This window comes from Enoplosus armatus, chromosome 21 (assembly GCF_043641665.1).
Source record: "Enoplosus armatus isolate fEnoArm2 chromosome 21, fEnoArm2.hap1, whole genome shotgun sequence".
In the NCBI taxonomy this organism is placed as follows: Eukaryota; Metazoa; Chordata; class Actinopteri; order Centrarchiformes; family Enoplosidae; genus Enoplosus; species Enoplosus armatus.
This window is the reverse complement of record NC_092200.1, coordinates 15249793-15262497: the sequence shown is the minus strand read 5'-3', so window position 1 is coordinate 15262497 and position 12705 is coordinate 15249793. Positions and strand designations below refer to the sequence as shown.

At 42.6% G+C, this 12705-nt stretch overlaps 1 protein-coding gene across 1 annotated transcript in view; it reads right to left on the bottom strand.

Annotated features, from left to right (window-relative positions):
• LOC139304419 (uncharacterized) overlaps positions 1 to 12705 on the bottom strand; it is a 62005-nt gene that overhangs the window by 11112 nt on the left and 38188 nt on the right. The window contains exon 3 of the mRNA XM_070928349.1: positions 2414 to 2532. Within this exon, the coding sequence (XP_070784450.1) occupies positions 2414 to 2532 (119 nt within the window). The remainder of the gene's footprint in view (positions 1 to 2413; positions 2533 to 12705) is intronic.

Sequence of the window (12705 nt, the reverse complement as noted above, 5' to 3'; positions counted from 1 at the left end):
CTAAACACTAAGAGACAGACCTTTACATCTCTAACATAAAGTAGGAAAAGAGTCCTAGATAGAAAGAAAGATGGAAAGTTTGTATTGATATTGACTGCACTGTGCTGCATGCTATTTTTCGTACGTTTCCTCCATTCACATTTCCCTCAGTTCCTTGCATACTGAAGCCTTTAGGTAATGGAAACAGGCACCTGCTGCTGGCCCGCTCTGCTACATATCTGCAACTACGACGCCCCCGGCTCCCATAACCGCCCCTGGGAGACTAAAAGCTTTGACTTACAAATCTTAAGAGGCGCTTTGCACGCAGAGCCCAAAATAAAATATTGGTTCACTGGATCTGGAAGCAAGGGGGGGGGGGGGGGGGGGGCAGCCTTGTCTCATTGTTTCGACAGGGTTTCTTTGGTTTTCCCTCCGTCTAGCTGTCAGAGTGACATGAAAGCAGTGACGATGAGGTCATGACAAACATGGAGACCTTCTGCCACTGGGAACACACCCACACCCTATACACACACACTACGGTTAGAATAATATGGGATTCTGATACATTGTGTGATATTTGGAAAAATGTTGGATATCAGCCAATGAGCGAAGCCACAGTCACACACAAGAAACACATTAATGTCCAGAATCTGAAGTTTCTTTTAATTTTCATATTAGTTTATAGGGATGGCAGTGTCGCTCTGTCAGTTGGTCGGTTCACTGCTTTGGTCCAGAAATACTTCAACAACTACTGGAGGAACTGCCGTGAAACTTGGAACACATTTATATTTGAATCCTCTAGTAAACCATTGCAGACGGCACAACAAGATGACATTATTACTCCAGTCAGGCCTCAAATGAATGAAAACAATGCTGAAATATGGCATTTATATTTGCTTCATGTATTCATTTCATTCATTCAAGATTTTTTAATGCAAAAATTGAAAACATGCATAAAAACAGGTGGACGGAAACGTCTTTGTCATTGTGAACATGTGAGCATGTTAGCATGCGGACGATAGCACTTGGTTAAGAGTCGTGGCTGTGGACTCTTAGTCTTGTTATTTTGAGGTTCTATATTTTAAAGAACATATATATATATATATATACAATAAAATATGCATATATTGAATATTTATATACATACACTGTATATTTTATGAGTATCAACCTCCAAAAATCCACATTGGTCACACACACATGCGCATACATACAAAGACACGCAATCCCACCAAACACACACACACATATCTGTCTCTTCCCTCTCTTGGGATCCCATCACCATAACAACTAATGCACAGTTTGCCGTGAGGCCCTGGTGCAGGTTGAGTCACGCAACGGGAGGCAGCACATCACTACGGTCAATCTATCCTTTTGTTTACAACCCCATTGAGATAACCTAACACATTAACAGAAGCATCAGTGGATCGGCTCAGCTCCATGTGTGCGCGCACACAGCAGTTGTTGGCTGATAATCAGTGTCATAATTTGCTTTGTTTGACAGATAGCCATTAGGATATTGAATGTGTAGCGATGATCTGATGCTCTCACAACTCCCATGTAGTGCCGCTACACAGTATGTGTCTGATTATGACATCCTGTCTGCTCTGATGCCTCCAACAGAAACATTTGACTTTCTAGGAATTTAACAACATATCTTCACAAATTTAATATACAATATATTCAAAACATGATTTGTGGTCATAGCCAAGTACAACTGGATGTCCTGATATTCTGTCAAAATAACAAGAAATTACTTGAAATTACCTGAAATATATGCACATATAATTAATCTGTGGTTAAAACCTGATTAAAGGTCCCAGGTCAACTGACAAAAATCTTCTCTTTGCTCTGATTGCTGCTGACAGGTTTGGTGTGTTCTTCTCACTCTCTTCTGCTCACTTTCACACACGACCACATGCATTTAGACAGAGATGCACTCATACAGACACACACACACACACACACACACATACACTTTACTGGCTGCTCAAGCCTCCAGCGTGTGTGAGTCCCCACCTCCTTCATCAGCTCTGACACTACCGTCTCACCCGTATGTCACGCAACACCACAGCTCTGCAAAGGAGGTCAGGGCAAAGGGCGAAGGGCACACACGCATAGACACACACAAAAAACCTCCTCTCCCACTCCCCCCCCCCCCTCCCTTACCAAATCACACTTGCTCACTCAGACACAAATGGTCTCCTGACTGGCGTGTATGCAAGCTGGCGAGCATTTCATCGATGGTGACATGACGGACGCAGAAATGTACAACCAAAAGGGCAACGATATCATAATAGCCTAGTAAAAACTGGCTAACAGCTTTAGGACAGTATGTGCATACACATAATACTTTCTTTCCCCTGTCTTACATGAACATGGGTTGCACACACACACACACACACACACAAACAACAGCCATGTGGTTTCTTACTTCCAGGAGGAGGCTGCTTTCATTGACAGTGGTGCCCAGTAAAAGGCTCTCTTTCCTGGGTTCAGGGTTAGAGGAGGCTGTGCTGTTGATGTGCTTCCTGGAGGTCTTGTCTTGGTTCCCTATGAAAAAAGAAAAGAAAAGGGTAAATAGGCTGGAACAAAGGGGCTTATTTATGTTAAAACAGTAAACTAATAGCAACCTGTGTGTTTAAGGATGTAAAAAAAAAAGAACGGTATCAAGGTGGTTACAAGGGCAGGTGAAAATGAAAAAAGCAGCTACAAACAAAAGGAGAAAATCATACAGCGTCCTTAATTTTTTATTAACCTCTCATATATGCTGCGTTCAAGGTCTGTAGAGCGGAATCAAGCACACCTCACATAGGTTAAATTCTTGACTTTAACCTCCTAAGACCCAAGTTCTATCTTAATTTCTCTTTGCTATCTTGGCTTATTGGGACCTGATAAGTATAAAAACTAAGCATCATCTGTTGACATGATGTAGTTCCACATACGGGGACAATTTTGAATTTCCATATAAGCAGAATTAAGTATTATGGTATAACCCAAAATGTGATGTCCACGCATGTGGATGCCAGGTCCTAGGAGGTTAATATATTATACTGCTGGGAATGATAGCAACAATGCCTCTATTTTCCAAAGTATGCTTACCAACTCTCCCACAACCTCTGTGATATGACTGCGAGAAAGTTTGGCCAGCACTCTTACAGACATGTGGCGGACACATTAACTGTATCAGCCTCCTTTTGCACCGCACTAACGCCAGGTATTAGTCGGTGTGGTGGGCCTGTCTTATAAGACAAAACAGTGGAGGATTTCAGGACTTTACAGGATTCCTCTCACACGATATAGCCACATGCACATACCAACCTCACCGGTGCACACAGAGTGAGGTAGAAGACAGCATTTAGTGCATTTGGGAGGTCTGGTTGATTGTTGAGTGGCTTGAACGGGTCGACCAAAAACATAAAGGAGGGAACATGTATATGCTTGTGCAGCACAGGGTTGTGTTCATTTCTGGTGAAAATTATATTGTTTAAGAGGTTCCCTGAATCAAGTGTCACATGTTTTCAATTGATTTAAATAAAATTTGAAATGTGAATACGAGATTACTTAGACTTATAAAGACTTATTTGCACTGCAACAAGGGTGAGAAACATTCTTCATTCATAAAAAGCTTCACTCGTCCTTGCTGAAGTGTCCTTGAGAAAACAGTGCTGTTCTCTAGCTGAGCCTGACCTCTGACCTCTTTGTGGAGAGAGCCGACACAAAAGAAAATTTCGCCTATGGATATCAAAGTAGGGTCCTCTCAAGAATACTTAATTTACTATACTTCCCACTTGGACAATGTCAAGAATGGCTACTCTAATCTTAGTTGCCACTCTCACCACTGTAATCTCTTCAGATGCCACACTGCAATTCAAGACAATGTCTCCTCATCACTCTCCTGCTCCTTTGTGCCATCTAATATTTAATTAAAGTAGAAATACCTACAAAGTAATAAAAATATCCCAGGTAAATCACACTCCATCAACTACCATACATATATGTTCTTTCCGCCTTAGAGTAAGGCCTACCTACTACCATGCCAGAGTGTGTATACATGCAATTAGCCTATACGACTGTGGCGTGCAGAACTGTCACATGTGCATCGGTGACGTTTGTGTGTTGCGTGTTGGAGGCATGTTTGCGTGTTTCTCTTATGGGTGTGCTGTCAGGGGGCATGTGGCTCACTCCAAGAGATCAGCCCTACGCTCCATCACTCATTGTAGCAGGCCCAGATTAGTCACGCAACACACACGCACCCACACACACAAGCGCACGCACCATAGCCTCATTATGAAAAACTATCTAAGTGTGTATGTATGTATGTATCTTCCGATGCTTCGTATATAGTCCCCACCCACACTGACTAACCCCATTACGGCTTCCATTCCTCCCCCTTTAACCTTCTACCATCTCCTGTCCTCTGTCCATCCCTCCCTCCCCCATCAACCCTTCTTCTACCCTCCTCCTCCTCATCTCTCCACCCTGTCTTTGTTCAACTCGTTGCAGGCGATCGACAACTGATTTCGTGACGCTGGAAGAGTTTCCCCTCTCTTAATTCCACTCTGAAACACGCAAAGCAAATGCGCCTGTTTTTTTTCCTATCCATACATTTTGTCTGGATTAACTTTTTTCGCATTTAATCATTTATTCCCCCCACTTGCAACAGCAAATTTATTAAAGTTACAAGTGAAAATAAAGGTTTTAATGTGATGTGAGCCTCTGCTGCTGAAAAATCAGGTTAAACGCTGATGACCGCATTGACAGGCAGCTTCACAAACTCATAAATGCCAGTAATAATGTTGAGTATTTTGTCATCACCTCCACTAGGTGCAAACACACACAAACAAACAGACCCAGACAGCCACACACACACACACACACACACGCACACACACACACACACACACACACACACACAAAATCATTCTCCTCAATCACCGCAAAATCATCCAACCAGTGGAAACTAATGCAGAGGGAAATGAATCTAATAAGCCTCTTTATTTTCCTCCTTCAACGCCTCATGTATTTTTGTTTTCTCTCTTACGGCAGCTTTTGGAGAGGATGCAGCGTCAGGAAAGACAAACATACGAGATGATTAATTATCGGCACCGGCACTTCCTCTGCCAACAATGCAGGCTTTATTCATCATCGCTCGTGTCTTCGGGTTTGCTTTTCTTTGCCTCTATTTTCTCCCTCTCTGGTCTGAAAAGGAAAACAGAGTAGGTAATGGCGAGGCGTTTATGTGCTCCGTGTGAGGACAGGGTGTTAAGTAAAAAATGACATGTAGCGGGATGTGGATGCTGCCAAAGGGTGAGGCCAAAAGTGTCTAGCTCCTTTGGTCGACCAGGTCTGTCTTTTCACTTCCACAAAGTACACCAAACATTGGGACCACCCGCCAAACATTAAGCTTCAGTGTGCAGGATGAGTCACAATTGTCTCAGGACTTCAGTTGGCTCAGAGAACTCCTTGGATGGGCGACTATGGAGCCTATAATAACGTCAGATGAGTTTGTTGAAATGAAAAGATAATCTGATATTAGGAAAGGGAATATGATGGAAAGAGATAAACAAAGTAAGAAAAGATCTGTAAAGACTGGCTGTAAAATGTGATAAGATTTATGAGTGATTGCTTCTAGTGCTCCTGTTAGATTGAAAAAGCAGCTAAATTTGCCCCCCTTCTACAAACTGTTCACTGCTGCTTGTTGTCAGAGACTAGGAATGGGCACACACAAAAGGGGATTGTGAGTACATGTATGTGTGAGTTCAGGACACAGTCCCTATCAATCAGGTGTTCATTTCTGCAGCCTCTAGGGGGTGAGATGAGTCTGGCCACGCAGCATACAGGCGTGTACAGCACAATCTGGGTGTGTTTGTCTGCTTTCAACACCCTCTCCTCTGAAGCCACTTCCTCCCACACTACCAATAACAGCTGAAAAAGAGAAATATGAAGAGAAAACAGAAAGAAGAAACCTCTTCTCGGAGAGCGGTGGAAAAAGTGTCTCTGCGGGCCCATAGTGTCACTGACATGCTTTGACTCTGGGGATAATGGACATAAAACACAAAGAAATGCCTCACAAAATGACGAAAAACGCAGAGATTAATATTTCAATACAGTCCTGTGCATTAGAGCACTCGATTCAAAGATGGCATGGCATGACATTATGTTGAAGAGCACTGCTGAAAAGTGTTGCACGCGTTTTATAAATTGGGAGTACAAGAGCAGCATGCATTTTGATCTGAATGGTAATGGTAATACTCCAGGTCCATTCTTTAGCTCATGCTCCTCATACAGAGCAATATGCAGCGAGGAGCAGGTAAGTCTTCATACATGGCTGCTCATAGACACAACACCAGCTGCTGCACGGCTTTAACCCGGGACTCACCAGCCTGCATATATGCATGCTACTCCCAGTCAAGTCAAACAGGTGGTTGTTGCTGCCATTTCTACAGTATTTCTTGATATTTCTTTCTTTATACTCTGCCAGTTTAAAGCCATTTGTGGCTGAAAATAAATTCTTTTTGAGGATATAGATAAGTCATTTCAATAAGTAATAAGCAGTAGTGGAAAGTAACATTTACTCAAGTACTGTACTCAAGACACTATTTGACAGCTGTAGTCACTAGTGATTTTACAGATTAATTAGTACATAAAGGAGTTAAAATTAGCTCCACCTTGACTAACTACAACAGGACACATGAATGCATTAATAATCCGATACTTTAATATGTAATAGTTAAGTAAGACTTACAGCAGCCATTTTTCTGCATAATTGGTACTTCACATTTTGCTGATAATACTTCCTTAGTTTTACTTCAGTGAAAAGCAGGACTACTATCTCCACCATGGGTAAGAAGTCATTTTGTCCAAACTTAGAAGAAATTAAATATTCTCTGTCAGAGGATTGATGTTTTTCAAATGTCTTAAATATCTGAGTGACACCTAAACACGTCTATGTTATCTATCTGTGTTCAGGCTCTCCATCTCCCTGATTATAGCAGCATGGGTGCCATCTTTTGGCAGCTGATCCTCTGCTGTGTGTGTTTGGCTTATGAAGAGGAGCTCCGGACCTGAACATGTGAGCACTGTGCAGCACAGCAGTCCCTCCCCTCCCACAAGGCTTGCGTGAGTAGAGAAAACTGTGTGTGTGTGCATATGTGTGTGTTGAGGTTGGGTTGGCTTACAGCCACTTCCTTTGCCTATTCCCGCCCCTTTCCCTCAGCACTCTTCTTCTCTGTCTCTCGCTCTCTCTCTGTGTCTCTCTCTCTCTCCGCAGGCACAGGAAATCCACAGCAGAGAGAGCAACACCAACACAGAGAGAGAGAGGGAAGCTGGCTGATCAAGGGCTGGTTGTCACGCGAGCGAGCCGTCTGTCAATCTCCCCCCCCTTCCTCCTGACAGGGTGCTGGCGGCCGGCCAAGGCCTTGCGTGCAAGCCGGCAAGCCACATTAGCCCATAAAGAATTTCATAATAGCAACAGCTGTTAAATATTGATGACTGCTGGCAAGCGCTCAATGGTGCTCCGCAAAAAGGTTAAGCCTGCACTGTAATGGAAGCTAATACTTCATTATGCCACAGATCAAATGTCCGGATCTCGCCCCTGTCCAAATCCAACCCGTACCAACTTTTTTCTTGTTTTTGTAATGTGGCAGAGAGAAAAAAAGGTTCACTGAAAGAAAGTTTTTGGCATTTTTCATAACTTTCTGAAGACAAACAGGAGCGTTCCCCACTTGTTTAATTCTGTTCCAGTTGATAGACATTTACAGTATGCATTAAACTACAATGATTCCATCTTCAATCATCCTTGATACCAATATTAACGCTGGATTGAGGTCTATAATCTTTCTGATATTGCTTTGGATCAGAATGTTTTGTGTCCACTGTGGCATATAAGATTACATTTGAAGGGATAGACTGCCAGGATTTAGAGCAATTCCCTTTGTCTGCTTACAAAACAACTACAAAAAGTACTTTTCCTGGTGGCAGGGGCAGGAATCACAAATATTCATCTTTCAGATGAGATTATAACTGTGAGTGAGGGATTTTGTGTGTGTGTGTGTGGGGGGGGGGGGGGGGGGGGGGGGGTGCAAGTGGAGCTGCTGGGGGAAGTCTACCTCTGAAGAAGGAAAAGAAAATTGATTCCTGAATAGAACATAAACAAAGGCCTTGGTCATGCGCCTAGATACTGAAGTGAAGGGGAAGTGGTATTATGACAAAGCAAATGGGATCACACAGATTGGAGGTCGGGATGTAAACTCAATTGTTTCCACTTCTCTGTTTTTGTTGGCAAGGAGACGCACTAGTCACCATGTTGTACAGGAGTAATACGCTTTGACACATGAGCCCTTGGGCAAAACAGACTTGTATGGCAACTACTCCACCAGCGTGTATACTGCTACTGTATGTGGCCTGACTACACGGGTGCATCATAAACCTGGCGCCATGCGCTCTCCACATACACTGGAGGACTATTATAGCAATCATAATATGAAAGCCATCTAATTGCTTCTATAAATAGAGAACATGACTGATTGTGGCGCACATGTTTTATGCAAGCATGATGTTTGTCTGCTGAGAAAATTGGATTTCTAATGAACCCATTGAAAGAGCGACACACACACATGCGGAGCCGGCTAAAAAGGCTGTCTAAACACTCCTAAATTTGGCTTGTCAAGCCTTGGGAAAATTAACCACAACATAAGGCCAACGTGGTGCAATATTTAGACAGACAATTAGAAAAACTAACAGAATGCAAATGGATGGAGGCCGAGGGAGAATGTGCTTCAGCGTGAAATGATGTGCTCTCTGCTCACACACACACACACACACACACAGGCTGCATTCAGGCATGTGTTTGCGTGAGATGGGCCAGTTATGCAGGAAAGCTTTTAATTTGACTGTACCCAAATGAATGCAACAGTGTATTTTCTAATTGAAGACAACAAGACAAGCTCTAGTTTTTCTCCTGCCGTTGCCAGGGATCCGACATGTTCCACCAGCCAAACGTCAACCCTGGCCCTCAGTCTGCTCGGCGGGGGTCAACTCAGGATACAAACTCCCTCATGAGTCACATATATCCCAGCAATAACCCTGCCTGGAGGCTGAGACTCACATGTACAGTTTCGCAGTTGCAGAAACAAACACACATAGTGGAAGTATATTTATGTGGGAGTCAAGGGGAAACTCCATTGTTAGGCCTATTCTCCTCTCTCTTCAGCGTGCCTCCTTTGCTTCTATATTTATCTTGAGCTTCCTCTGATAGGTTCATTCAAACACTGACATAATTCATTCCCTTTTGGGGCACCTCAGTGTCCAGGCATACTTTGACTTTTGTGGGAAAACACACACAAAAAGAAAAACATATTTCCTTTTAGATTGTTGGTGTATAGTTATATATAAAATTAATAGTAAATGCGGCTACATTTCTAAAAAATAATGGAATCTTTGTGGCATGTGTGCAGAGATACACTGCGTCACTGTAGACATCAGCTCCTGCATGTATGTGTTTGCGTGGTTGCTCTATAAATAGCTTTTCTTTGGATTCCTATTTTGACGAGAATGGCTTGTTGCTCTGTGGTTAATAAAAGCTGCATTCAGGAACCCCACCTGGCCACAATAAAGTTCAAGCCTTCTATTTTCAGTCCTCATACAATCTCCATTTTCACAAGCAGTCTGGGATTCAAGAGCTCGAAATGAATGTACAGCATGTCCTCTTAGACTGCAAAGTTTATGTGCCCATCTCACTGATTTTGAGTTTAATTAGAGATCCGTTTGAAATGAAAACCTCTTGTGCTTTATGAACAAACAAGAAGCTCAGAAACAGATGTGCGGTGAGAGGTGAATTTAGTGTTTTAAATTAATTAAATATGATTGCAAGGGGGGAAGAGAGGGATGAAGAGGGAGAGGAAGAGTGAAAGACTGACAGGGTATAAATTATCTTTTGGTTCCTCATAAGTTGAGTTATTTAGGTCCAGGCTTGGGTCCAAAACGTCTAAAGCAAATTCACTTCATCAAATTCTCTTACCTATTTACCACTGTGATTTCTCAATACAAAACACAACCAGCGCCTTTGACTCTCCTGCGTATTCATACTGAAAAAGGAAATACTTAAACAACTCAGGGAATAATTATTAGTTTTCTACCCCTGTATTTCAGTCTCGCTACATTCCTGCATGAGAAGGTAGGAGGGCAAAAGAAAGATGGAGATTAGAGCCGAGGTCACAGTCTGCAGTTCCACATGCACCTCCACTTAAGCAAAATGCTGGTTCCTTGTGTTGCGTGCCAACTAGTGTCACTCACATTATTCAAAATAACAGGGAGAAAGAAACACTACAAGCCTTAGATTAGCCCTCTCGCTCTCTTCTCCTCCCCGCTGGCCAGTCGAAAGCAATCATCGCTTGTTTTGTGGTGAGTGTAAACAGAACACTCGACAGGTTTTCTGGAAAAGAACCACACCTTTCATGAAATGCTGATTTCATCAGTGATCATGTTAGCATATTTTTCTTTTATCAATACAGCCTCTCCATAACAAGAGGCTAATCTGTTTAAAAGATTATGGTGCCGTTTCGGCCCATTGAGGCAAATAATAATGGGCAGATGGCCCCTCAGGCTGAATCCATATGGGAGGGAAACTACACTAATGCTGCTGTAGCACGCAATGCTAAACAAATGCTAACCACTGAAACAGGGCGGAAAGAGCGCTTTACGACTTCAACAAGTTGTGTTCATTCACTGAGCTTTTACCAAAGAAGGCATCATTTTAGTGCAGGAAAAGTAAGTACACCGTGGCTGTCAAAATGTACTGATGAGTAAAGTTGTACTGCGTTCAATGGGAGCTTGGCAATGCAGCAGCAGCATGCAATGCTAACCATGAAACAAGGGTGGAAAGAGTACAGTATAGAAGTACTTTTACAATACTTTGCTGAAACTCTGCTGGGGTCAAATGGCTCTGTCCTGTAAAAAACATGTATCTCCAAAACATTCTTATTTTTTGGCTTTGTGCATTTCAGCTAATCCAATGCTCTTCTAAATGGTTTATTTAGCATTTAGTATAATCCTTATACATTTGTTCAATAGGAACAATTAAAAAAATTCATTAACATATACTGTATGTGTATACAGTATGCCCCTTGCAGAATCAACACCAAAACACTACACACACACATGAACAAACACACAAAGACCCACCAAATGTAATTAAATGGGTGTGAGGTGGTTAATGTGTCCAGGGTTGAGGGGGATCAAGTGATAGCCGTGATGCTTTATGCATGAAAGCCATTAACTTGTCAGTCAGCAGACACTATCAGAGGTGTTATGTATCCACTATGCTTCTGTGTGTGTGTGTGTGTGTGTGTGTGTGTGTCTGTGTGTGTGTGAGACCATGCAGGACCAATCCGTGAAGCAGGTAATCTAGAGCAATAGCATAATGCAGTATTTAAGGTCTCTCTCTCCTCCTCTCTCTCAACATGCGGCCACAGTTCAATGTACTGTTGTTTGCCCACCACAGCCCTTCACAGTATTAAAAACATCTCTTTCATTACAGAATGTCCATCCAATTTAATCTCATATTTCAAAATTCAGGCAAAACAATTCACTGCATCACTGAAATGAGTTATTTCATGCAATGTTAACAAGGTTTTAGTCCTGAGCATGAGACTTTTAAAGACAGATCCTGTTTGTGGAGGCCCAACAGTTTCAGCCTGATTTGATTTTACGCAGCACCACCTGTCGGCTTCACTTTAACACGAGTGACTTGTCTCCTGCGTTTCTCACCAACAATATCACACAACAATTTGGCCTCTGACAGAGCTAATTCATTAGCAGCACGCTAACCCAACAGTAATCTGATTATCTTTCTCCTAACACCTCATCCCTGTGTTGCAGGGTATTAGGCCAGGGCAGCAGGCAAACACTGGACACTCGCAGAAACATCCCCAAGGCCTCTCAGCTGCTTTGACAGCAAAACATGTGTGAAATTACCAAGTTAGAGATAAAACCCAACTTCAGAATTTGGATAAGAGGCACCATCCACTTGTAATATTTTGCTCTTTTAGAACAGGTGAAAATAACCTTCAATCAAATCCATGTTACCATACCAACAACTTCATTGATCTAGTTTTGAATAGAGATTTTTAATGGCGTTTCTGAAGCTTTTTTCACCCTGACAACAAAAGTTCTAAATGAAACACAGAATACATATATCTTAACTAATTCATAATAGACACAGTCTAATTTAAAAGTATTGAACACTGACAGCTTAAATCCAACAACAATAGTTTTAGCTTTTTAAAAACCCTGGTATTTGCCCTATAGATGTGAGCTCTGGGAGGACAGGTGAAAATAAGTGAGGTGAGGTCTGGACATATCGTGACTGTCCACTTCACATTCTCCCATCTGTGCCTCTTGCATGTCATCACAACACTCTAATCCAAGCCTGTTTATACCAACAGTGTTTGCTCCGATCACTTCATTTGGCTCAGGGAGGGAGGACATATACCCCCTGTGCTAACGCCCAGCAGGCAATATGTGTGTTTGTTTGTGTGTGTGTGTGTGTGTGTGTGTGTGTGTGTGAGTGAAGGATATAGGGGGGTGGAAGGCTTGATGGGGAGTGATGGTGGGATCACGCAAGCTGGCTAAAAGAGGCAAAGTCAGGAGAGAGTCACGCATGGTAGGGCTTTGCTGTAGATGCCACTCTGTCGCCACTCTACTTCCTGGCATCTGGTGTTGATG